Below are 25,748 nucleotides of genomic sequence, written 5' to 3'. Positions count from 1 at the left end.
ATTATTTAATTAATAATTTAATTACATTTAAATGAATGAAGTGCGAGGGAATGTTTAAAAGAAACATTACCGGAATAATATAAACAATATTATTCATATGAGTGCAAGAGTTAAGTATAAAAGATATATTTTACAAATACATTGTGATAAAATACATTTTATCTCGAAACTATGAACAAGTTTTAAATGCAATAATTAGAGTCCTTTACTTCTATTAAATTAATTCGTGCAGGACTGTTTCTTTGAAGAAACTCAAATTTGAAATTAGCCTAATGGAAATTCTATAAAATTGCCTTTGGCAAATAATTGTGCTAAATGTTAAAGACATTTTAAATCTTTAACGAAGTTTCACTTCGGGTAAATAGTACGCTATAGCTATTGTCGCCTCGATTTTACAGCAGAGGTCTCCAAAGTGGTCGATAAGGTATTTTCGGGTGTCAATGAAGACCCCGCACTGTAAGTAAATCTTTTATATGAAAATGGTCTGTGGATTCATACTGGCTTACCAGGTTTATTTATTTATTATTAACTATATTATCAAAAAAGAAAAGGGTGTGTCGAGGAATCCTTCAAGGGATCGACGGTCAAAAAAGCTTGGGGACCCCTGCTTTACAGTATAGAAAATACTTACATCACAGAAATTTGATTAAGTTTCATCATTAGTATTTTCTACAATGTAAGTCTTCTGTAATAAATATTATCATATGTACAAAAGTTTTTAATTCTATCGGTGATAATAAATAAAAATTTCTATAAAAATAAGTCTTACGTGCCGTAATATAATTTTCCTATCTTTCGATAAGCCTCAAACACAAACTATAGACTACATATTTTTTCATTTATGCCTAATATATACTACTTTTAACCTATTACATTGCAAAACTATGTAAATGTGCATCTGTATCACCACATTTTCTAATTAGTTTCTCATTCATGGGATATATCAAAATCATAATTTTTGCCATTCTCCATTTTCGTCCAGCATAAACTTCCATAAAACGGTTGGTGGTCTCGGATGAGGACTTACAACCGCATCGCTTACAACTTCCCAGATCAATCTGGCTGTTCTTTCTAAAGGAGGTTTCAATTGACAGTCATCTATTGTCAGTGGCAATGTTTTTGATTCACCATCTTTGATAATTGTGCTGAGTCCACAATAAGAATATCTAAAAAGAAAGAAAGGAAGAATAAACTCAGTAGCAAAAATTTAATTCTAGATTAATTTATTCACAACTTACTTCTGTCCATAACTGTCATGAATCAATATTTTGTCTAACATCCATTCGTCTAATCCGTTATATATCCATCCTCGATACTTGGTATATTTAATTGTAAATTGAGTTAAATTGCGTATTTTCGGATGCGCTACTATCAATCCTTGTATCACTTGGGTATCCATTATTTCTTGGGATTCGCTAAGATTATGTAAATCTTTAAAATTACTTGCTATCGATCGAAATAAAAGAAATGAATTTTGAATACCAAAGAAGTTTTTTTCCTATTGCGTTTAGTAAAAAACCAGAAACAATAGCCATAAAAAAATTAATAATGGCATAGTTGATTCTGATGTGGAAAATGAATATGTTACTTACTGAGATAGAACAAAAGTTTCATTGCTGCTGTCTTTAGAAATTAAAGTAATTTCAAACTTTCCCCACGTTTTGCCTTGTCCTTGACTATTCATCATTGATACTTTATATTGATTGGCTGAAAGTTATAAATTTTTAACTACATTAAATATACATTACATATAATAGAAACTTATAATTCTATATCTTTTATAATATAGTAAATTTTATTTTCTTTAAATTATGCATAGTTTATTAAAATTCACTAGTTTCAATTAATTATAGTTTTTCCAGATTCGAAATTCTATATTCATCTATAAGATTGAAAAATCTAGAAATTTATTTCTGCCGTATATGAAAAAAAAAACCGCCGATAAATAATGTATATAAAGCAAAATTAGAATTTTGCCATTCACTTACCGCAAAATGGTTCAGTTTCTCTAGTCACAAGGTAAAATTTTCCTCTTCCTTTTGCATGATATCCCATTTGTCCACATCCATCACCGGAACAAGGAATGCACTGACCCGAAATAAATTTTTCGAAGCTTTCACAGTTAAATGCGGTAAAAATACATCCAGGAAGTATGGAATCGATGAAGAAACGGAAAGCTCTTCTGTGATTACATAAACTTTGCCAATTTCCATCTACAAATATTTATACAAAAGTTATAAAGAAATTACTACTCATATTGTAAAATTTAATGTATTTATTTGTCATAAACATACAGAAAATATCAGATATGGCTCCAATAAAGATGTTATTGCAACCGACTTGTATTCTTCCACCGTTTGGATAGAAATCTGCATGCCCCATTGGTTCGAAAGAACCAAGACCGCCTTTCAAGAAACTATTTCCATTGGAGTGAATTACATCTATGTAATCTGCGTCGGATGGATCTAGTCTCACCTTTGCACTATACCCTTCAAACAGGGGCGAAGCAGGATCTAAACCTAGAATAAAACTTAATTTAAAACTTCTGAAAAATGTCTTTAATTATATAGAATTCTCATATGTTTTTGGAAGTTTACCAGTGATCCTCTTGAGATGCTTCAACTCTCTTCCTGCGAATCCTGCAACGTGAGCTCCCAAAGAGAATCCGATTAGGTGATAGTCTTGATTCGTTGTGCCTCTTTCGTAATTAATCATCTTGATGAGTAATGCAATTTCTTTACCAACCAACTGACAATTAGCTGCTGCTTGAACGTAGTTTGGAAGGGCGCATCCTTTCTCCCAATCGACCACGATGACATTTACATCTTCCTGTGGATGTAGCATGTTTACCATCAGCTTTCCTCTTAATAAACATGTAAGGAAACAGGATATCTCGATAAAAACGATTTAATTGTAATTTATTACTAGTTACAACTACGAATTAACTTACAACAAACAGGAGAGCTTCGGTCATCTGTTTCACCCAAGCTCTTCTCGAACTGCTACCAAATCCATGTATAATTATCTTAATAGGATTACTCCCGTTGAAATGAGAAAAATATAAAGAAGAACTGTCATTATAGTGAAGTAAGTCACCTTCTATGGCATTTTTTCGCGTATGGAGTATAAATTTCGTGCCAACAGCATCAGGTGAAGCGGGCAAAGTATTTAAATAATCAAATGCGCCGTCATCTTGAAAACATCCAACTTTACTATAACAAACTCGTCCTTCTGATCTTCTTTGGATATGATGATGAGGTCTTTGTGCCTTTTTCTTCTTCATCTCCCTCCATCTAGCTAGTGAGGTGAAGATCGCTTTCCAAACTTCATAATCGCTTGGCTCGTCATCATCCAAATTTTTAAACAGAGGATATTGGTAGAAAGATAACGTTGTGTAAACAGTAGCTATAATAATAATAATAATTTTAAAAATTAGATAATTACGATTGGTTCGCTCTAATTTTTCTTTCAGACCCGAATGTTTATTGATGAGTGATGGCACCAAAACTCATTTAATAAGAAAGCATTATAGAAAGATAAAAGAATACGTTTCGAACTGATAACTCTTTCGCACTTGATATTGTGCTTTGTTATCAATCAATGACCGTTTGACCTAGAAGAATTCCATCTTTTCTCAAAATCTGATAACCCGACCCACCTAACTATCTGGGCCAATCATTTTAAAAATAATAATTACAACACCAGTTTGAAGAGCCGATTTCCTTTTTTTTTCAATGTTAATATTCTCTATGCAAATTTATAGTTGGATATTACTAATCATTTTGTGGGGAATTAATTGGAACAGGATGTTACATACTCAGACCTGTTTAGTGCGTCATAAAATTTTAAAAAATTTAGGTTACTTTAGGAATAACTTCAAACTGACCTTGTTAATCTCGATAATAATTTATTATTATTACAAATTAAGATAATTTTCATTTGACTTTTGTACATTTATTCAATGAACAAAGTTTAAAGTAGAATCGATAAAGCGGTTCTAAATCACGATGATGATAATGAAAAGATTATTTTTCTTTCCGGTAAGGAATAAAGATAGAATATAAATAAACCCCGTACTTTCCCTATAATGATTATAGAAGAGGAAAATGTAATTTTAGTTTCATTCATAATTCATCTGTTGAACCTTTTTACACCACCTTCAGTCACGGTCACAATCACTTGACCTCACAAAAGATAAGATTAAGTGGTTCAGGGTCACTGACATTTGTTACAACACAGGTCACATTTCCACTTACACAGGTACTTTTACCTGACTTTATGGTCAATCTTTTATAACGGATTGACAACCGAGCGAAATAAATAAATTCTTATATAAACAAGACCATACTGGGCACATCACGAATACATCCAATGGTGTACATAAAGTTTAAAAGCAATTTATTTTAAATTAACTTATAAAAATAAAAATAAAAACACTTACCTGATAATAATATCAAACGTAAATATAGCATTATTTGGGAATGAGATCTTTACATATATTTTATGTCACGCAAATAATGATTTCGCCTTATTTAAGGTCCATTATAAGTGATGCGATGTACCATGTGCTCGCTATTGATGCTTCTATAGCAATAAAGAGAAGTGCTGTCTTTGTAGCGCGCAGGTCATTCTGACAGGAAACAGGAAGTGACTTTTTTTCCCCTCCTCCAATTGCTTCTAGCCATTTTATTCACGTGATCGGAAATGCGGGAACATCATCTGTTCAGCACATTATACGGACCATAAAAAAAAAAAGCGACTATTCGGCTTAGTACGATTTAAAAAATTGTATTTGCATTTAAATAATTTTGTTTACGTACGGTACTTTGCGGGTTCCGGATCTATCAGCCGAAACGGGATTTAAAAAAGGGTTCATAAAAAAAGTACATATTACCGAGTTTTTCATACGAAAAGATGTGATTTATATATCTAAAATCAAGATCGATAACATAAGGATATGTTAAAATGTCCGTAGATTACATGTTAAAATGCGGATCTCAGCAAATTAATTATAATTTTTATTTTTTGCTTTATTTATAAACTCAAGATATTATTTTAAATTAAATTAATTCTAAATTGGCGTATTTAAAAAGGAGAAAAGTATAGTTTAAAACCGAAAAATTTAACTTTTCCATATTTTTGTCAATGCAGTAGCGCGTTATAGTTTCGTGGGGCCCGGGCGAATTTGAATTAGGGGGCTCCCCCATGTAGTATTGACTTCAGACACTTTTCTTCGGGGAAATAGACTGTTTTGGGGCCCCGTTAGTGGGGGCCTCAGGCAATTGCCTTTTTTGCCCATATGATAACGCGTCACAGTTTAAATGTCAAGTTTTTTGGCTTTTAATATCTCAACATAAATATCGAAAAAACGGAGTTTTTGCTTCATTTCTAATCCCTCTTCGCCTTCATCACATATTAGATAATGATTAATCAATTGTTTAATCGTTTCGATATAATATTTAGACGATAAAATAATGATGTAATCTTCCGTGACTGATTACTTCTTAAATAAACAATTAAAAATGTAATCGCTTACCGTGTCAATGCACGTTTATAAAATATCTAATATGAAAAAATAAATTTCTGAATTTTTCTCATACATTAAGAGGAAGTTAATTTTTTTTTTCTCTAAAGTTTATCCAGATAAGGTCATTGACGAATTTAAAATGTATATTGTTTTGTTGAAAGCTCGGTCATGAATTTTACCTGAGGATAAATTGTTTTGTGTGTGATTATATGGAGTAAATGCACTAGCCATTTAGTAAGAGGGGAAAAAAAGGCAATGAAGTAAAATTGTAAAAGCAAATTGGTTCGGTTGACTTGTTAACCTTAAGCTAAACATAAGTCCGGAAGTACTGTTTTTGGATTTTACTGGTTTAATAATTACAGTTCATCTTGATCCATCAAAACTCTATTATAAAAATTCCAAAGTTTATGATGGATATATTATATGTTATATATATATTTTTTGTTAGTAGTTTCCTTCGGGATATTAATTTTAGCAGCATTTTGACTATAAATAAAATTTTTATCGTTAATTCCAAGAACTTGATAATATATATAGGCTGAGTACTTTATTCAGACTGTTATCCATGTTCAAAGGGCATTTAAAAGAAAAAAAAGTAATTTTAGATAATTTTTGAAGATAATTATATATAAAAATATTAAACTTGAATTATTTTTGAATGTAATCCATTATTTAATAATTCAAATTGCTTATATTAGTTTTATCAGAATTCCATCTATAATAACTATGATATCAAGGACAAAGTATAATTTTTTGCTTTAGTGCATGGGATAATCTTAAAAAATATATTAAATCATTAAAAAACTAACTTTATAAATTTTGCACTTATTTACAATTTGAGTTTAAAAAGAATTCTTTAACTTATTTAATAAATTAACAAATATTTTTATCAATATTCTATAGTTTTTATGTATTGTTTCATAAAATAAAAATGCAATATATTATGCATGCAAACTATTTTATAAAGGTCATACACTTCAAGATGTCCAATAAAAAGTGAAAAATTAACTTACTTTACAACATTATTTTTGTTAGAAGGATAAATGTGACTAGTAACTTATATTGTATAGAATATATTAATAAAATGAGGCAGATATTTTGCCTGAAACAATTTCAATATATAATAAATTATTTATTTTTAATATTAAATCTAATTTTCATAATTTTTCTAAACTTAAATTGTTATATGAAATCCCAAATTTCAAATAAACTGTTTTTTTTATAACATTTTACAAAGTATATAAGGTTTTCACCTTTTAAAATTCTGAATATTGAACATAAACATATTAAATTTGTTTATAATTTAAAAAAATATGCAACAGAAACTGTTTAGATAAAGTAAATATTTTAATACACATAAATACATTGTAAATAAATTTAATAAACTAATAAGATTATGTGCCTTGCAGAGCTTCACGTATTTTCTTCTTTTTATTCATCTTTTCAAGTTTTTCTTCAAGTGTTTCTAAAATAATAATAATTATTAAAGAAATTAATAAAAAATCTGTAAATCTTTGTAATATTTTTAAATACATCAAGTATTGTTACTTATTAGCAGAAATAAATGATTAGTTTTATTTACAATTATAAAAAATATTTACCATAAATATAATTATTAATAATAATAAATAATTACATAAACTATTTTCTTTCTCTGTTTGAATTCTTATAGTATCTTTCATGAGTTCTTTATATCAAAATTAAAATAGTAATATTTTATAAATAACTTAAACCATTTAAGATTTGCATATCCATATTAATTCATTATTATTTTTCTTCTTTAATTCTATCCACAGTTAGTCTTCATATTAGTTCTATCATATGTGTAAGTGCTATATTTTATCTTCTATTTTATTTTATTTATTTACCTTTCTCAAATTATTACTTGAAAACAATTTTTTCAATTATTGACTTTTAAAGATATTTATCTAATTTATCTAAATACAAGTACCCTTTCTTACTGTTTCTTTCTTTCTTTAAAAATTTACCTTCTTCAATTACAAATTAATCTTTAAATTGTTTCAATTTAAATATTAAAAATACCTTCTCTATAATATATTTATTGAAAAATGTTTATTAAATGATTAGTCAAAATATATGTGAAAAATTTATGTAACAAGTCATTACATCTTGCAACAGTTAATTCATAACAACAGTTTAACTGCTCAATTATATTCCAAGTACATTTGAATTATTTCTAAAACTGAAAACATTGTTATTTTAGTTCAAATTTTTCTATTTTTTTTTAAATTTAAATTAAATTCCTTATCTGCAAATGACATGCATTTCTAAATTAGTCATACCCCATTGCTTGAGTTTATTGATATCGTTTTCCAAAGTTTATCGTTCAATAAGATTTTTCTAGAATTTTATATAGGAAAGCTTGAAAACTATTTTATAACTTGCATCTATTTTATATTCTTCACAACAATTTCTTTTAGATTTATGCATAATTTTATATTTTTTGATAATTTATAAAAATTTATTTTGAAATAAAGTCATAAAATCTTTCAAAATCTATTGATCATCTAAGCAAAGAATAATTTATTTATGTAATTAAACAGGCATTTTTCAATATATCTTCAATCACTGTTTAAATTTTGAAAATCTCTACATAATATTAAATATTGAGAAATGATAGGAAGTTTCTAAAATTTTTAATGACGAATTAATTTAGAAATATATGTCCAATATTTAACAGGAGTATGAACACACATTTTTAATTTTGGATTCTTCATTTCAATTTTTCTTCTAATAGAAATATAAAAAATATGTTAAATTACCATAAACAACACTATTTTGTAGCATTGTTTACGTAATTTAACAATTATGGAGACAACAGTGGAGACAACCAATATGTAATGTGTATAAAGCATTATTTCATAATCTTAGGTTTTAAATCAATAAATAGGTTTATAAAAGATTTATTTAGATTAACTGTAAAACATATATAATTTAATAAATAATCCATAACATTGATTCTCTTAGTGGCTTCTAGATGAAAACAGTACTCTTTCATATATGTATACAAAGAATAAGTATTTATTAATTGTAGTTTATAAGAAGTAATTTATTAGTTTAAATCCTTATATTGTAATTGCTTAATAATACGCAGAGATTTCTTAAAAATGAAAAATTTGAGTTTGTAAGTGCATAATATTATTATGTTAATAATTGAATAAAAAACAAAATCTCTTCATTTAATATTCCAAATGTAGGTAGATATATTGCTACAAAATCATCGTATTCTCAAGTATAGTAGATTTAAACATTGTATTTCTTAATTTTACTAAAAATAAAGCATTAAATTTAAAGATGGGAAAAACTAGTTAAACAATTCCAAACTATTATTGACTCATAAAAAGCTAGGCCATAGACTACCAGTTAACTGAACTGGTTTATAACTATCAAGTTTTCAAAGCAGTTCGGTCAATACATTAACTGAAACTATTGTACAGTTTACACTCTTTACTAACAATTTTCATGACATTTCTAATTACCATATTCAAATTCTAACATCAACATTATTTAGATACCAGTAAATAATGTGAATCTGTAAAATTTCCATTGAAAAGAAAATATAATATATTAATCTGCTGATGATAACATTACATGCTAGGCTAGTACAATGTCCAATGTAATCACTAACTGGTTTGTGATAAAGAGCAAAACAATGGACACTCTTTTAATTTTATGAAAATTGTAAATAGACCTAGTTGAAATTTTCTTGGAGATGAAATCATTTAGTCAATGTATAAGTCAAAAGTTTATTCAAAATTTATGTAATTTTTACATTATTTTCAAAACTTATTCCAATACATTAAAAATATGAATTTCAATGGAACATGTCTTATAAACTTCATAGTTAATAGATAAAGTATATAAATGATTTATAAATATAACTAATAACTAAATTTTAAAATCATATTTTGCAAAATTTTGTTTTCATACTATTAACCGCAAAGAATTTAATTAATAGGATGTTACATAAATAAGTAAATAAGATCTCTCTCAATGCTTGATGCTTATGTGAGAACTTCCTGCTGTAAATTAACTGTATTATTGTTTTATTCAGTGTTTTCAAATATATTGTGATACTAACAATTTGTGGAAAACAGTTTAATGTATTTTTTCTTTTTCTTCTTCTCCAGGAGAATCCAGACTAATCTGTTCCTTCTTTTATCACATAACTTAAACATCAACTTCTCCATCCGGTTATAATTCCAGTGCAAATTTTTCTTTATTTTTTGTTAGGTAATTTAAATCAAGCTGATCTTTATTTCAAACACAAAAAGTTTTCCTTTTTCAGACTAATTTATTAAATTTAAAGTATTTTAAAATAGAAATTTGAAAATTTTCTTTATTTAAACATTTTGTATCTAAGGAAATATTTAATACTTATGTAATGTTTCTAGAATTCATTAAATTCTTTTGAAGTGTAAGAATTCAAGATAAAAACATTACATTACATTTTAATAACTTAGTAATTATTTATTTACTGTATTTATTACTCAAAGTTTATATAAAATGTCATTAGACATTGATTACTATGCTTATGTAATTACTATAGTTTCTAATTTTTTTTGTGTTTTCACTTCTTACACCATATTTAAAAATAAATATTTATTTTATTGAAGAAAAGTAATTAATTTGCAAAGAGTTTAAAGTTTTGTAATAAGATCAAATTATCCTATACAGCCTAACCGCTAGTTACTCCATTAATTAATAGATGGTTTTCATCAGCATATTCTGTTGTAAAAACATGTAATATTTAACAGTTACGTAGTTGTTTGAGAGGATCATATATGTTTACGTGTTTGTCTTCTTCCTTGCATCGTCATTTTCTGTTAATAAATTTCTTTTTTTAATAATTAGTAAATTTGCCATTAAATTTGATATTGTATCTATTAATCAGTAAATTTTGCCTAAATTTAAATCACAATTATCACAATAATTTTTTCTGTTTTGTAGAAAAAATAATTTTCTTACAAAAGAGAACCAATGTAATCTGGTACACTGCATTGAGCATAACTGAAAACAAAAGAAGGATAAGGAAGAAAGCTGTCAATTTGATACCTATGACATCTTTCTCAATCTTTGTTTTCAATCATGAATGCTGAATAAAAAAAAAAAAAAATGGTGATGGCAGAATCCTTCAAAAAAGCTGTAAAGGCATTAGCCAAAAAAAGAGATTGGCTATTTGATTATCCACAAGGAATGCGTGGGTTGACAGAAAACAAGAACTTTTCTGTGATTAAAATTTTGTGCAACACACAATATCTGTTAAATAATTCATTGTTTTAAATTCTATTAAATAACCTATTCTAATAAATTACCATAATTATTAGCAACCAAATTATTAGAATAGGTTAGGTTAGGTTAGAACGTGCATCCCACTGTTTCCTTGCTGGAATCAGAGACGAGCCGCCATTTTGTATACCTAGGGTAACATTAACCTGAAAAGGTAAACACAAGCGTAATGTTTGTATTTGTTGACATTGAATATCCATCCAGCTGAAAAATATCACTACAAAATGACTGGTAATAAGGATTTGCCAAGAAGAGTTCATCATTTCAGACTATTTTATGGTTGATGCAGACGTTTTCAGAAAAAAAAAAAATGTTCAAGATAAATATTATCTCAATATTTTGCGTTTAATTCGAATCCAAATTAAAAAATATCACGTTCCATTTAAAGAAAATTCAACTTTCGGCCTAGATAACCCATTTCCAGCCAGTATCGGAAGTTGAAAATATCACCATTCGATAGAGCGTATCCGATTTAATTATAAAATGTTTTAGGATTTTTGATGAAATTCACTTCCCTTCATTTTGAAAGGGGTCTGGGTCAACCTGTATATCATTAGATAAAAATGTGATCGCGATATAGTAGCGGAAAAAAGTTCGTGAAATGAATCCGTAATTAGCCTACATCAGGGATGGCGAACCTTTTCGAGTCCGCGTGCCATATTATAAGCATACTTAGCTTTAAAGATGTTAATGCGTGCCATATTGTAAGCATAGCTGTAGCTTTTAAGATGTTATGCGTGCCATATTGTAAGCATACTTAGCTTTAAAGATGTTAATGCGTGCCAATGTCTAGACTTCGAATAATGATATTTAAAGAAATTAAACGAATAAGCTTTAATTCGAATAAATGTAAAAAATCTGATTGAAAAAAAGATGATCAGGTGATAAACAGAAAGGATGATTGAAAAAGACAGAAATCATATGATACATTACATGCCAGATGATTTCTCCTACGTGCCACTTTGGGCACGCGTGCCATAGGTTCGCCATCCCTGGCCTACATTACTCAAACTGTTCTTATTTTTTGGACAAAATGTTAAATAACGGACTGTATTAGATAGATTTTAATGATTTAAAGATAATATTTCGCTAAGAAACATTTATTAGAAAACTTTGTTTGACGGAAATCCAGGAATTTCATAAAAATTTCTTAGATTTTCATGCAAATATAAGTTTCTGTGAGAATTCTTCAGGCAAGTGACTTTAACTAATAGTCTATTATTATACAGAATATACAGGCTATACATATAAAAATTGACAGGTTTTATTTCGGTATCAAATGATTTATAAAGAAAAAAAAGGAATAATAGTCAGTATTCAATAAAGAAACAGTTTAGATTGCTCAATCTAAATAGCATAAAAATCATTTAAAATAAATTAACAAGTCGACGGATTTATTAATCCGGTTAGCGATATTTTCAAATCGTCTGTAATACCGGTACAAAATAATAAAAAAAAAACAAAGAAAAGAAGATAGAACATACTTCATCAGTAAATGTCTAATAAATAAATATAGGCTATGTAATTCATTATTTTAAAAGCCAAACATCTAATTCATTAACTAAGTCTACTGCTTGCACTTAGTTTATGACTGTTTTTCGTGGTCCTTTATCAAACATCTTAAAACCGGTCTACTGATGACATTAATATTATCTTTATCAGACTTTTAGTAAAAGTCTTTACGTTATTTTAAGTCATAAAAAATATTTTTTCTCTATGATCATTTCCACTTCCAATTTTTATTTGAATTCATTTTTCTTTTCAGAGGAACTTTTTCGGTCGAAAGACAATCTACACGAATAACTGAAATCTTAGACAAAATAAAAAATAGTTGTTTTATGATCAAGGAAGAAACAATCCTAACATCCAGTTGTCGGTTTTGAAGTTATTTATAATACAACGAAGGCGTAGAACAAAATTATTATACAAGATGTTAAATAAAAAGCACTCAGCATTTATAAGGTAGATGGTACGCACCATACTGAAATATTATTAACAATTTTGCATGTTAGTATCATGACTGATTTATTGGATTCTACGTGTCTTGTGCGACGTGAAATGATAGGATAATTTTGCCAAGTTTCTACCTCATCCATATTTACAGAAGTATTCCACGTGTCCTACACCCATCATCTTAGTTAGAGTCGTAAACTTTCAAAAATTCCAGGTTTCTGTCTCTTTGTCTCAAAAACGGACGAGTTTTTTTTTCACTTTTTTTAGGTAAAGTTTTTACTCAGTATGATAAAGTGTACTATCTACCATATAAATTCCGAATGCATTTATTTTAACACCCTGGATGTAAGCTTAACAGTTGGTAAATCAATTGAAAGCAGTTTGTAAAAACGTGCAAAAGCAATTTCAATTAATCGAATTTCATCATTAAAATAAAATAATTGTCTTTCACAAAACAAATATTCGTTTCATGGAATCCTACGAGATCATCCGATGAGGAAAGAATGCTTATTGTAGAAACACATTTCAGTGTCCTCTCCTATTATGTCGTCAATATCGTGGTATTATAATGTATATATTTCAAAATCTTATTAATTTTATATCTGATAATCGGCTATGCCATATAAAATTGGCATTTGCTAATTATAATGATAATCTATTGATACTTAGCTTTTGTTAAAAACACACGAAAAGATCCAGTTTTATAAGAACATCATACAAATATCTTTTCGGAATTTTATAAATAACTTTTACACATTACTATGCTAATTAAGTGAAAATAATATTTCTTGAAAACAAGTTAAAAAAAAACATCAAAAATTTTACATTTTAATGAAACAATTTATAGCAAACAGGTAATTTTACCCAAAAGTTCAGACCTGTCTTACAGGTTTTAACCAGATAATTGAATGTCAATAATACAAAAGAACCATGAATATATCAGACTTTTGACCTTCCAAAAAATAATTCAGCTCAAGATATAAGCAACAGATGGTTTCAATAGATTATATCAAAGACAAGCAGCTGTAGAAACTTAAAACAATTATAAATTATTTAGGTTTTAATTGTCTCTTCCTGATACAGTTTATGTATAATATATACCATGTAAAGTATATAACTGATAAGTTAATAAAACTGATAACTGATAAGTTTAATTAAATATATGACAAGTTATATTTATAAAATATTAAACAGTAAATCACATTTTTATAATTTTAGTCATTTTGAAAATATATAATATAATGCACATTATATTAATCATTATAAAAGAAAATATAAAAAAAATCTAAAAAATTCCCTGGGATTTTTCAACTTGTATCAAAACCAATTAGTTAAAAAGTATTAGTATCATTAATATTAGTTAAAAGAATTTATCAAATTTATATTAGCAAAAGATTGTAAAATGATACAGAATTTCTTAAAATGAACTTTTATATATTCCAAATGACTAGAATCAGGGCCCTGTGGTAGATTTTCTCCATACGAGTCTTTGAAATGCCACCCCCTTATGGTGCTGCTGCCTGATGTGGCTGCCTCTCTGTATCATAGCACAGCATGACCCTAACTAGAATAACAATTGCAGAAATTGAAAGTTTGAAATTCAAACATGCAGTTCAATCTTTTATGACTTAATTAACCATGGAAATAAAAATATAGTATTTTGATGTATATTCTTTCCAAGGTAATGTTACTATTTAGCCATATTAAGAAGTTCATTTTTCAAAAAACATCAGTAGTATCAGAAATTAGTATAATTATCACTCTCTACATTAACAAGCTACAAGATGGATAATTCATCTCACTATAATTGAGACAGAATCAAGTATTAATATTTTTTAAAACAATCATATTTGTTTTAAAATAAAATTATCATCTTTTTTTTATTTATCCAAAACAACTTACACAATATTAAAATTGAGAAAATATATTTTGTTAATAAGTAAGTAAGTAAATGGCAAATACTTTTGAATATAAAACAAAAATATTAATTTCTAGAAATACATACATATAAAATTATATATTTAATACATACATATTAATTATATATAATTATATACTACCATGCTCTATGATAAAGTTCTGCCACATGTTTGATGTTAAAATACAAACTTTGACTCAATATCGCCACAACCAGGAACTGATTTGGATGAAATTTAAAACAGTGTCCATGATGAGAACTATGAATGTCTTAAATTTTGAATAAATTCTTTTGTTTTTGACTTACACAATCAGCATTTTGTTGCCTAGATTTACAATGAGAAAGTACAATGACACCAAGCTACTTAATTAACAAGCTAGGAGTCTGCATGTTTAATAGCTTGTATCTGAGCTGACCACCACCTAATTTGCCCTTTTGAAGGCTTTATTTAAAAATATTGAGAATTTATAAAATAGCAGCCACTTTTTAAAATTTTTAACATATTATTGATCAATTAGATATCATCTGATTGACCAGGCTATCCTGTCATTTTTAGTATGAATGTCATATGAAAACAGAATTATCATGTGATCGTGTGATTTCATGTCTTGTGACTATTTTTGATATATTAATTAATACAAGCCTAGTGATTTAAAAAATAAAGAATTTATAAAATAATATCCTATTTTTTAAATTTTAACATATTATTTGGTCAGTCAGTTATACGCCATGACTTACTGCAAGCTATCATGTGATGATTCTATAGTCAGATAACTATAGAATTATCATGAAAACTATTATGAAGTTATTGATGACTGAAAAATACTTGAAATCCCATTAAAAATACTGGTGACCATGTTGAAAAGTTAAGCTTAGTGAAAACATTTAAATGAAGGAAACTTTTAAATGTTGTTGCATAAGAATACTGGAAGCAGATTGACAGTAAGACTCAACATGTGAATAGAATGCACATTACACACACTACAACTACAGGAAGTTTTGGATGAAGCAATTTTGCCATGATAATAAATCAGGAAAACAAGCTTTGTCACAGAAAAAGTCTTCAAGCTTTACTTTGTGCCTTAACATTGTTGCATCTACAATAATTTGGCCAAACATTAGAGTAGTTTTAAGCAATATTAGTGAAGGAACTTTAAGGTGCAAAGTAAAGCTCAAAGTCTTTTTCTGTAACAATGTTTATTTTCCTGATTTATTATCATGTTGAGTCTTACTGTCAAATCTGTTTCCAGTATTCTTATGCTGCAACTTTCAAAAGTTTCTTTTATTTAGATATTTTTACTGATCTTTACCTTTCAATTTGGTTTCATCAGTTTTTTTATGGGATAATTATAATTATAATTAAATATAATAATAAAAAACATTATTATTAAACTTTTATTGAAATGCCATTCAATAAAAGCATATTATAATGAATAAGTAATGAACTTTTTATGACTGAGTTTTTTGCCAATTAAAACTAAATTTTTTAACTCTAACTTTTAAGTACAGAGTTAACAAGTTAATTTTTAATTCTTTACTTATATCTAAGCACAGATTTCTCCTTACGACTGTCAAAAAATCTGCATTTTGACAGCCTTAAACTGTCTCATGCTTATTCTTTTGGACATTACTAAATAGATAAAAATCTTCATTATCAAATATTACAATAAATTGCTTGGAATAAAAAAGCCAGCATATTCAGTCAGAAAGCCTGGCAGCATACTGGCTTTCTGATAAAAGTTGTAATGTTAATGTCTTTTAAAGTATTATTAGTTTTTAAATTCAAACATATCTAACATTGGTATTATTATACAATGACATAATTTCAATACTAACATGTTATACAGTAAAGTACATTTCATATGCAATTCATCAAATGTGTATATAATTAGCCTATTTTCTACAATAATAATACTTAAAGTACATTAAATTTTATGTTAAAACATGGCAGTATGCTATATAATTCATAATAAATTATTCAGTATCTTGGGAAAATATATTAGATATTCTTCCAACATTTTTTCTTTTAATAGATGCTTTATGAAGATAATAACTCATAATATAAGTTTAATATAAGTGTTAAGTACTTAATAAATTTTTAATTTAAAATATATTCATACTTCTATATTAAAAAGTTGTATAAAATATAAATTTCTCTCCAATAAATTTTTCCATGGAATGTTGAAAATATGTCTTTTTTACATTTAAAAATATTTTTAAACTAGCAGTAGGCCTGGCATTGCTCAGGCAAAAGTAACGATAGCGAAGATTAAGATTATTATGTTATAGTCAACCTTACCCATTTTCACAGAATGCAGGAATTGGGCCCCCCTGTTTCCAGACTAATTAGAGAATTTTTAGATGGGTCTAAAAATATGTTCAATTTCCCGCAAAAACGAAAAAACTGCATCTGCGTCTTGCACGTCGCTTTCTCTTAACAATTCCATTGTTACATAACACTTCCATCAACAATGGAAGTGTTAAGCCTTAATCCTGTCCCTCTGCCCCGTGGGGAGGAATTTTGAAAAATCCCTTCTTAGTGTGCGTTCTCGTGATGTACCCTAACTGTGTACCAAATTTCAAGTTTCAACTCCTAACCATTTGGGCTCTGTGCTGATTATTATTATTATTGTTATTATCAACTCATCTCGATTATATATATAGATAACATAATTTTGAAAGACGAATAATAATAAAATATTATTCTTCATATTAATGTTTTAATTGGTTAAAATGCTAATTCATTTCTGCAACTTCACTAGCCAAAAGTCTGTTATAAGGAGTGCAAACTAGTGATGTAACGAATAGTATAATCGGCCTCAACCGAATACCGAATATTCGGTCCAAAAGTGTGGCCGAATTACCGAATATTCGGCCAAAAGTGTGGCCGAATGGCCGAATATTCAGCCAAACTATTTGGCTTGATTAACTTATGTACGAAAATTGGCGCGCAAACCGCATTATGGCAAAGATTGTGCACCGTGCTCTCTATTGGCCCACTGTCACTACGATTTTTTCTTCCATTAGGTCTAAATTATTTAAATTAATTAATTAAATTATAATTATTAAACTTAATATGAGATGGAGCCTAATGTCTACCTCTAGTGCCAAATTGGTTTATAATTTATGTAATAGCCATAAATAGCCCACTATGATTCAGCAGTTGTTGGTATTTAGATGTAAGTTATAACTTATAAGTTATTTTATTTGCAATCGATCTTTTTAACTCTTTAATTAAGCACTAAAATTTTCTTTTTACTACGTATTTGTAGACTGAATAGTACCCTAAGGATATACTTTAGTGGTGACATAATATGGTCTAGTTTCTCCCCAGTTGTGGAACAGTTCAAATATATTATTGGGGAGTTTCTATTTGTGAAGTTTTGTGATATTTTGTTGCTATTGTTTTTGTCAATATTTTTAAAATTAACATGATTTCAAATGTTATCTTTTGTATATAATGAAAAATGCTCATTCTTTGCTTTATATATAAAATAAATTATATATTAGTTACTCATCTTCTAGAAATAGATAAATAATTCTTTCATTAAATACGATAAGTTTCAATAAAACATTTCGTAACTCATTTTAAAATATCGTATAAATATTAAAATATACGCAAATACGAATATAACATAATTAACTAAACAATAACATTAATGCCCAATACATTCTAACCTACACGCCATCAATGACATAAGATATCGGACTAGATAAAGGCTATATTATTATTTAACTACGAAATAATTTAATACTAGAGTTAGATGCTATTTCTTATTAACTTTAATAATGATAGTTTAATGTTCAGCATTAATAAAAGTTACCAAAATGATTAATTTACTGTGTTTTTGTTATTTCTTACTCCTGTTTTTAGGTATTCGGCCGAATAGTGAAAAATAGGCCAAATACTGGGTAGTAACCGAATATTCGTTACATCACTACTGCAGACACATCTACATTAAATATATCACTTTATTATCAATTAAACAGTGTATTGTACAATACAAGCATATATTCTATAGTGAAAAGCAAGTTCATTGCAATGAAGTTCATTAATCTAAACATAGCTGTAAATCATACAAGGATACTTTCATGGAGAATAAAAACATCATTACAGTTTAGAACAAGAGTTTGTTATTTTTTACTATCAGTGACTTTTCTGTTTGGTGATCTCAGAGCAAAAGTGATCCAAGTCCATTTTTTGGTGTTATAACCTTAGCATGTGAAGCTTAAAAACAATCTAATGCAATACAGATCCTGTTATGGAGCTGTCATCGCCACAGGGCGTGCAAGACAGACGGCCCTGACTAATTTATAAGGGTGGAGATCGCCCAGTCCAGGAAGGTCCCCGAATAAAGTATTTAGAGTAAGTGTCTGTATTCCTGTGTCATGGGGGCTACCAAGTACATCGCAAAGGGTGTATAAATACCAAGTAAACCACTTAAAACATGGTGGCAGCGGATAATTAAACCAGTGAAGGAAATGAGGCTTAATGAACACACCTAGCTTAAAGAAGTAATTAGACACTTCATTCAAAGGTTGATGCTACGGCAGACAGAAAGTCTCTTTAATATATTAATTAATGTTGCAATGAATGGTATATTCAGCCAGGAGTGTGGACAAATAGCTGAATATTCAACCAAACTATTCGGCTTCATTAATGCATGTACGAAAATTGGCGCGCAAACCACATTATGGCAAGGATCACACACCCTGCTCTCTATTGGCCCTCTGTCACTACGCTTTGCCAATCACGCTAATTTTTGACAGTTGTAGCGGACAGACATGAGCATCATGGCAGTATGTGATAAGTGATGATATCAAATGTGGATAACAATGAAATGATCTAAACGTGTAAATAATGGTAAAACAACAGAGAAGAACTGTGAAGTAAAATGTGAAAATAAATATGAAATTGAGTTGATAACATAATCAAACAAGTTGAGGCAGCTTATTGGAACAAAATTTGCATCCATCAATGCCAAATAATTGTTCTCATAGACTTTGGAAAGCTAAATGCTTGTAATGAAAGTCACTTAGTGTGTGCATGGGCAAAAGCCTGGACTGTTCAGGCTACCAAGCTGTCTCAAATCTGTGAAATCCTAACTGTGACTTATACCAACGTCCTATCTGTCTCTTTTCTCTGTTATCACCAGGCTACGAGTCACATAATTGTAAAATGGGAAATCTTTTCTTAGCATGCCTAAACTTTACAAAAGGAACACACCCTCAAATTTTTAAGTTTCTAGCACCAGTAGTTTGGCTCTGCATTAATTATCCTATCAGGACTTGTTCTTTTATGAGTATATAGATGACTAAACTACATAATAAGTAGGCATTTTTCATTTGATTTGTTACCTTTTATTGATCTCTTAAAAAAATAACTTAGTTATATTACTTTTCCTTTGATCTTTTAGATAAATAAGCAAAAAATTGTGCTTTTGCAAACTTGAAATGTATGTTCAGCATTAATAAAAGTTACCAAAATGGTTAATTTTCTGTTTTTGTTATTTCTTACTCCTGTTTTTAGGTATTCATCCAAATAGTGAAAAATAGGTCGAATACCAAATAGTAACCGAATATTCATTGCATAAGTAATATTAATATAATGATTACTTTAAACTAGAAGAAATATATATATATATATAATTTAATTAAAAAACAAGATGAATAATTTAACTCCCCTGGAACCTTGTTCCATTAATACATCAAATCCTGAAAATTGGAGTTTATGGAACCAACGATTTGATATTTATGCAACGGCTATAGATTTACCAACAAATAGTATTCTGCAGTAGAGAGCTATCCTGCTCCATATTATTGGAGAGAAAGGCTTAGAAATATAAAATAATTTCCATATAGAGGAAAATGGCACAAATCTGACAATGGATGAAATCTTAGCTAAATTTACAAACCATTTCCAGCCGTATAAGAACACTATCTATAGTAAGTATGTATTTTTGTCGCTTGTACAGAAGCCAGGACAAACTATAGACAAATTTGTAACAGAGCTATGTATAAAAGCTCAGGGATGTGATTTTGGCACCCCAACAGAATCTCTCATAAGAGACAGAATTGTCTTAGGCACACAAGATGATAGCATCAGACATAAAATGCTGCAAGATCCGACATTAACATTGGCCAAAGCAATAGACATGGCAAGAGCATCCCAATTATCTAAAATCAGGGCAACAGAAATAACAATGATCAAGGTAAAAAGTCAGTTTCCAAGACAAAAAGATAAACTGAAAAAATCGAATATGTGTATGATGAATAAAAATAACATCAAGAATAAAAAATGCCACAAATGCCTATACATGAGTATGAAACTGTCCAGCTTTTGGCAAATTTTGTTTTAAATACAAAAAGAAAAATCATTTTTCTTCAGCGTGTAAGGCAAAGAAAATAAATGAAATTGATAATCCTAAATCCACCGTCATCTCAGATGAGGAAGGTTATCTATTGGATAGAATTGTTGTGCTGGATGAAGTCACACATGAACACTGGGAAGAAGTCATTGAAATAAACGGGAATCCCAATAAATCAAATTAGATACTGGAGTGGATACTAATGTTATCTCTTGGACGTATTTGAAACAGTGGACCAATTCTCCAAAGATAAAACAGACTAAGGTCAAAGCCTATACCTTCACACGCAAAAGAATACCTATTTGTTGTTACATCCTAGGCAAAAAAAAAAAAAAATATGGAAATGTTGTGTAACAGTTTTGTTCATTATCTCATTAGGATTTGCTGACAAGGATCATTCTTGTTCCAAGGTCATCTTTTAACAAATTTTCTGCAATGAATTATTTATATTTCCAACTATATTTCCAATGAACCAAATGAATACATAACTAATTTTTGACAGATATAAACATTTTTATGGAAAATAGAACATAGTAAATATGTTTACCTTCAAAATTTCTTTTCAATAATGGTGTATAAGTTCTTGATGATGTTCCTGATATTAAAGATCCAGTATTAAATTCAACATGCATATTTAATTTACTTTCTAATGATTCTATCATTCTTTTAACAATAGTACTCCTGAAAAAATTATATATTATATGTTAAATATATAAATAAATACTTTCACAGAGATTTATGATAATGTTATAAAAAATATTATAAAATATATTTAAGTAATAAATCAATCACATTTATCAACTAGCTAAAGTTGATTAAAATAAAATTTTACTCATTCTTTTCTAAACTGTTAGTTTTATAATTATAAAAATTACAATATTAAAAATTAGTTATCAAATTTCATTATTTCTAATAAATATTTATCTTTTTATAACTGTTTTTATCAATGCTTTTTAATCTTTTATCTTTTCCTGATCTCTATTAAGATACATCTGAAAGATCCCCTAGCAATTTTGAAAAACAGATGCAAAATTGGAATTATTGTTTGAATGATAAGGTGAAATAAAACATCATTTAAAGTAGTTTTATATGTAAATAACTTCATAAATTCGATTTTTTATTAAAGCCAGATGATCTGCCAAATTATCAGGCTATAATTAGGCAGATCATCTGGCTTTAATATGTTTTTGTAATTTCAATGGTTTCATGGTTTTATTTTGTCAGTACATTGTTACAAAATTTTGTCATTTTGTAATATAATACAATGTATACTGTAGTTGTTTATGTTCTGAACTAATACAGTAAATTCTATTGAAAAATGACTATTATTGTATTTATGAAATGTCATCTTTTTATTTTTACATCTTAACAGAAAGTAATGCTATTGGTAAATACCAACAGCATTACTTCCTGTTAAGGTCATTGTGAGAGTCCAGAGCTGCCATTTCAATATTTATAAAAAAGTTAAACTAAGCCAGAGCTTGCAAATTTAAACAGGAAAGTTCATAAGATTTTATCTCTGATAACACTTCCTTTCCAACTGACATCTTACTGGAATGACTACTCACTCACCCAGAAAAGTTTGGTAAAAGAATCATGGATTGGATAATAATATTGCTCCCTATCCAATTTTACCAAATTTAGACAAACCCAGATGCATGGGAAAAAGGGACTGAATAAAAAAAAGAAGGTGAGAGAAGGTCAGAGAATTTCAGTCTGGTTATTGTTTGTTTGGTGAGTCTGTTCTCTCACTGCCCTGCACAAGAAATCCCTGCCAGCTCAGCTTCCCAAATTGTTCTAGAAATGTCACATCTCCTGCCAACGAAAATCTATCTACAGAAATGTTACAGACTCTCTTGCCTGAAAGAAGCCTTCTTGCTCTGTCAAGAAATTTAATTGGAGGAAATTATCCCTGTGTGATTTGATTGTAAACTCTCTCTTTCGGAAGATGGTGCATTGAGATAGGTTTAATTGTTATTATTACAAGTTTAGTCTCTGTAATCCAAAAACTATTAGTAGACCAATCTCACAGCAATATCATTGGCAAATTGATTTTATTTAGAATTACATCATATGCATTTCGGGTTGGTCTAATCTATTCCAACCCCTCTTCAGTGAATATACGTTGGTGTAAATTACAACATTATATTTATATGGGTGGGAGGGCAAACCTTCCTCACATTGACTGGTATCAAATTACAAAATTGTTTTCACCACAGATGTATAATAAACACTCTAAAAACAACAAATGATTAAATAAGCTGACAAATGTATAGGTATAATGTATTCACGAAGCATAAATAACATTAACAAATTAACGACACTATTATTTCATGTATACCATGTTGAATTCTATTATAATAATTATACTATTGAATTCTATTATTCGTAATAATATCTACCATACAGCAAAACATTTATATTAAAGTTTAATTGTTCTTTAATAGTTTATGGCTGTATTTGTCAATAGTTTAAGTTTAAATAAATCTTTGTGTTTTAATGCTAGATTAGTATCAGAGTGAATCATTTCCAGGCTTCTGTTCTCTTATTTTGAGTCTGCATACACAACCATTTGCAGTAGGCAGACTAAAGGTATGCTGCACAAAGGGTTCCTGTGGGCATAATCCACAAGTGGTGTCAGATCCTGATCCAGGGGCACTGTTAATGCCTGTCACATCATTGAATTTTCATCAATATTTTCTGTATTTTTGGGCTGCAATTTGAAAAAATTGTAAACCTATAAATTTTCACTGTCATCCATTTGTCTTTCCTTAATCTTGAGAACACAAATTAGATAGATGAAATCCAAGACCAGATATGGAAAGCTTAAGGGCAGGAGGCCTGATTAACTATATCTGATGCAAACTGGAAGTCATGTTATTTCAATTAAAACATTTTTCCCTGTAAGGAATTAGATGATGGCATGACTCTGTTGCTAACAGGAAAAGTATTATGTACAGAGGCAAAACACTATTAATTTTAAATTAAATAAATTTAAAAAATACAATTAAAAATTTCAGCCTGGCATTGTGATGATGTCACAATAAATAATTGCTCATTATGTTTAAGAATTAGCAAACAATCCATTTTCCAAATGTGAATGAACTGCTGTATGAAACAATCAAATATGAACATGAATATGCATATGCCTATAAACAAATAAACAATAAAACAAAGGCCTTATAAATTAATTTAAGTATACACATTGATTTCTGAACATTATAGTATTGATGGAGATGCATGCCCCTTACAAGCTGTGAGTCTATATTAAAATTGCAGGCATGTTTATTTGTTTATTTATTATTTAATTTTAGTAAGACTGGCAAAAATTTTTAAAGCATTTGCATATCCTGAATAAGTCTATATGGAACTGCAGAACTCAAATTAAGAATCAATGGTCCACGTCATTGCATAATATTAACTTTTATATTTTAATTTAATGCATACAATAAAATACTTACTTAATTTTATGCTCTGTCCAAAATTTCTGTAGACGAAAAATTATTTTCTCTATATTTTCTTTATCATACTGCCAGTTAACATCTCCAAATTCACAATCAAAGAAAACTAGTGGAATGTCTGTAAAACACAAAATTACATACATTTATATAACACACTAAGAAACTCTCAAATTGCTGTGTTTGAATTTTTTTTTTATTATAATAAAAATAGTACTTTTAACATAGTTATCAAAAAATTCATATTTTTGTCATTATGTTAAATGAATTTACACATTTCTTCAGTATAGAATTTCTATCACTGCTGTTTTAATCATATAATGATTGCACGTTTTATCTTGTCATTAGATATGAAGCATCTATCCAAGTGATCATATTCAAATGTTGAAAAAGGTGAAAATTATTGGAACATTTATAGGTTCTTAATCAACCACAGATGTGAGATTGGGATTGTTAGGACTCTGCTCACTTGTATATCATTTACTTAATTTAAAGAAGACTCTGAGATTGTGAGATCTCTGTCTATGTCAGGTCCTGACACCAGTTAGGATAAATAATGATTGTGTTCTAACTCGTGGATTACTACGTTTGGTTTATCTTTAACCTGAATCTGAGTAGTAAATTTGGGTGGATGATGTTGAATATAGAGGGTTGTTTTGTATCGTAAAATAGAGGAGGGGATGTGTTGGCATGTGAAATGAAGGGAAGACAAATACACTAATAAACTAAGCTAAATATTTATTTATTTATATATATTCTGGATTAAACATACAAAGTATATAAATATAATATCGAGTATACAATAAAACTGTACAAAAAATGCTACATAAACCTCAACTGCTACAAATCCAACTATTGGCTAAGACCTTAGGCTACGGCTGCCGAATGAGAGAGCTTACGTAGATAAGTATACTACCTGTCAAGAACCTTTTCTTCTATTTCTTGATAGTTGCATATTTTCTGATTCAGAGGTGAGCTACCTCTATGAGCTAGAAACTTCTGAACTGGGACCATGGCAAGTTGTCCATTAGCAGGACTAGCAAGATGGCTATTAGACTATAAAAGCCTGGAGTGAAGGTGACGTCCACCTTATATAGAAAAACTGATGGCCAATTGGGTTTGCTCCGGAAGCAGTCATCTTCTGACTAACTTTAATTTCTCAGGAACCTCAACATCCTCTGAATCAGAGGAATTTCGTGGCTAGACGTTGAAGT

General features: G+C 28.6%; 2 protein-coding genes across 2 annotated transcripts in view; both read right to left on the bottom strand.

Moving 5' to 3' along the window:
- Positions 1-949: 949 nt before the first annotated feature.
- Positions 950-4,544, bottom strand: LOC136984074 (pancreatic triacylglycerol lipase-like). The gene is made up of 8 exons (XM_067280999.1): positions 4,442-4,544; positions 2,951-3,405; positions 2,598-2,829; positions 2,295-2,519; positions 1,989-2,213; positions 1,593-1,707; positions 1,239-1,415; positions 950-1,166 (listed from the first exon to the last, which is right to left on the bottom strand). Exons 1-8 carry the CDS (start codon positions 4,470-4,472, stop codon positions 950-952), a joined length of 1,677 nt encoding a protein of 558 aa, XP_067137100.1. The 5' UTR covers positions 4,473-4,544.
- Positions 4,545-6,855: 2,311 nt separating this feature from the next.
- LOC136983990 (tRNA pseudouridine(38/39) synthase) overlaps positions 6,856-25,748 on the bottom strand; it is a 36,758-nt gene continuing 17,865 nt past the window's right edge. Inside the window, exons 10-12 of the mRNA XM_067280883.1 lie at positions 24,538-24,655; positions 21,624-21,757; positions 6,856-6,992 (exon numbers count right to left, since the gene is read on the bottom strand). Coding sequence (XP_067136984.1) covers positions 6,922-6,992; positions 21,624-21,757; positions 24,538-24,655 — 323 coding nt within the window. The 3' untranslated portion in view covers positions 6,856-6,921. The remainder of the gene's footprint in view (positions 6,993-21,623; positions 21,758-24,537; positions 24,656-25,748) is intronic.

This window comes from Centruroides vittatus, unplaced genomic scaffold, assembly GCF_030686945.1.
Source record: "Centruroides vittatus isolate TY-2023 unplaced genomic scaffold, ASM3068694v2 contig_900, whole genome shotgun sequence".
NCBI lineage: Eukaryota > Metazoa > Arthropoda > Arachnida > Scorpiones > Buthidae > Centruroides > Centruroides vittatus.
The sequence above is the reverse complement of the archived record's forward strand: the minus strand, read 5'-3'. Positions and strand labels throughout refer to the sequence as shown.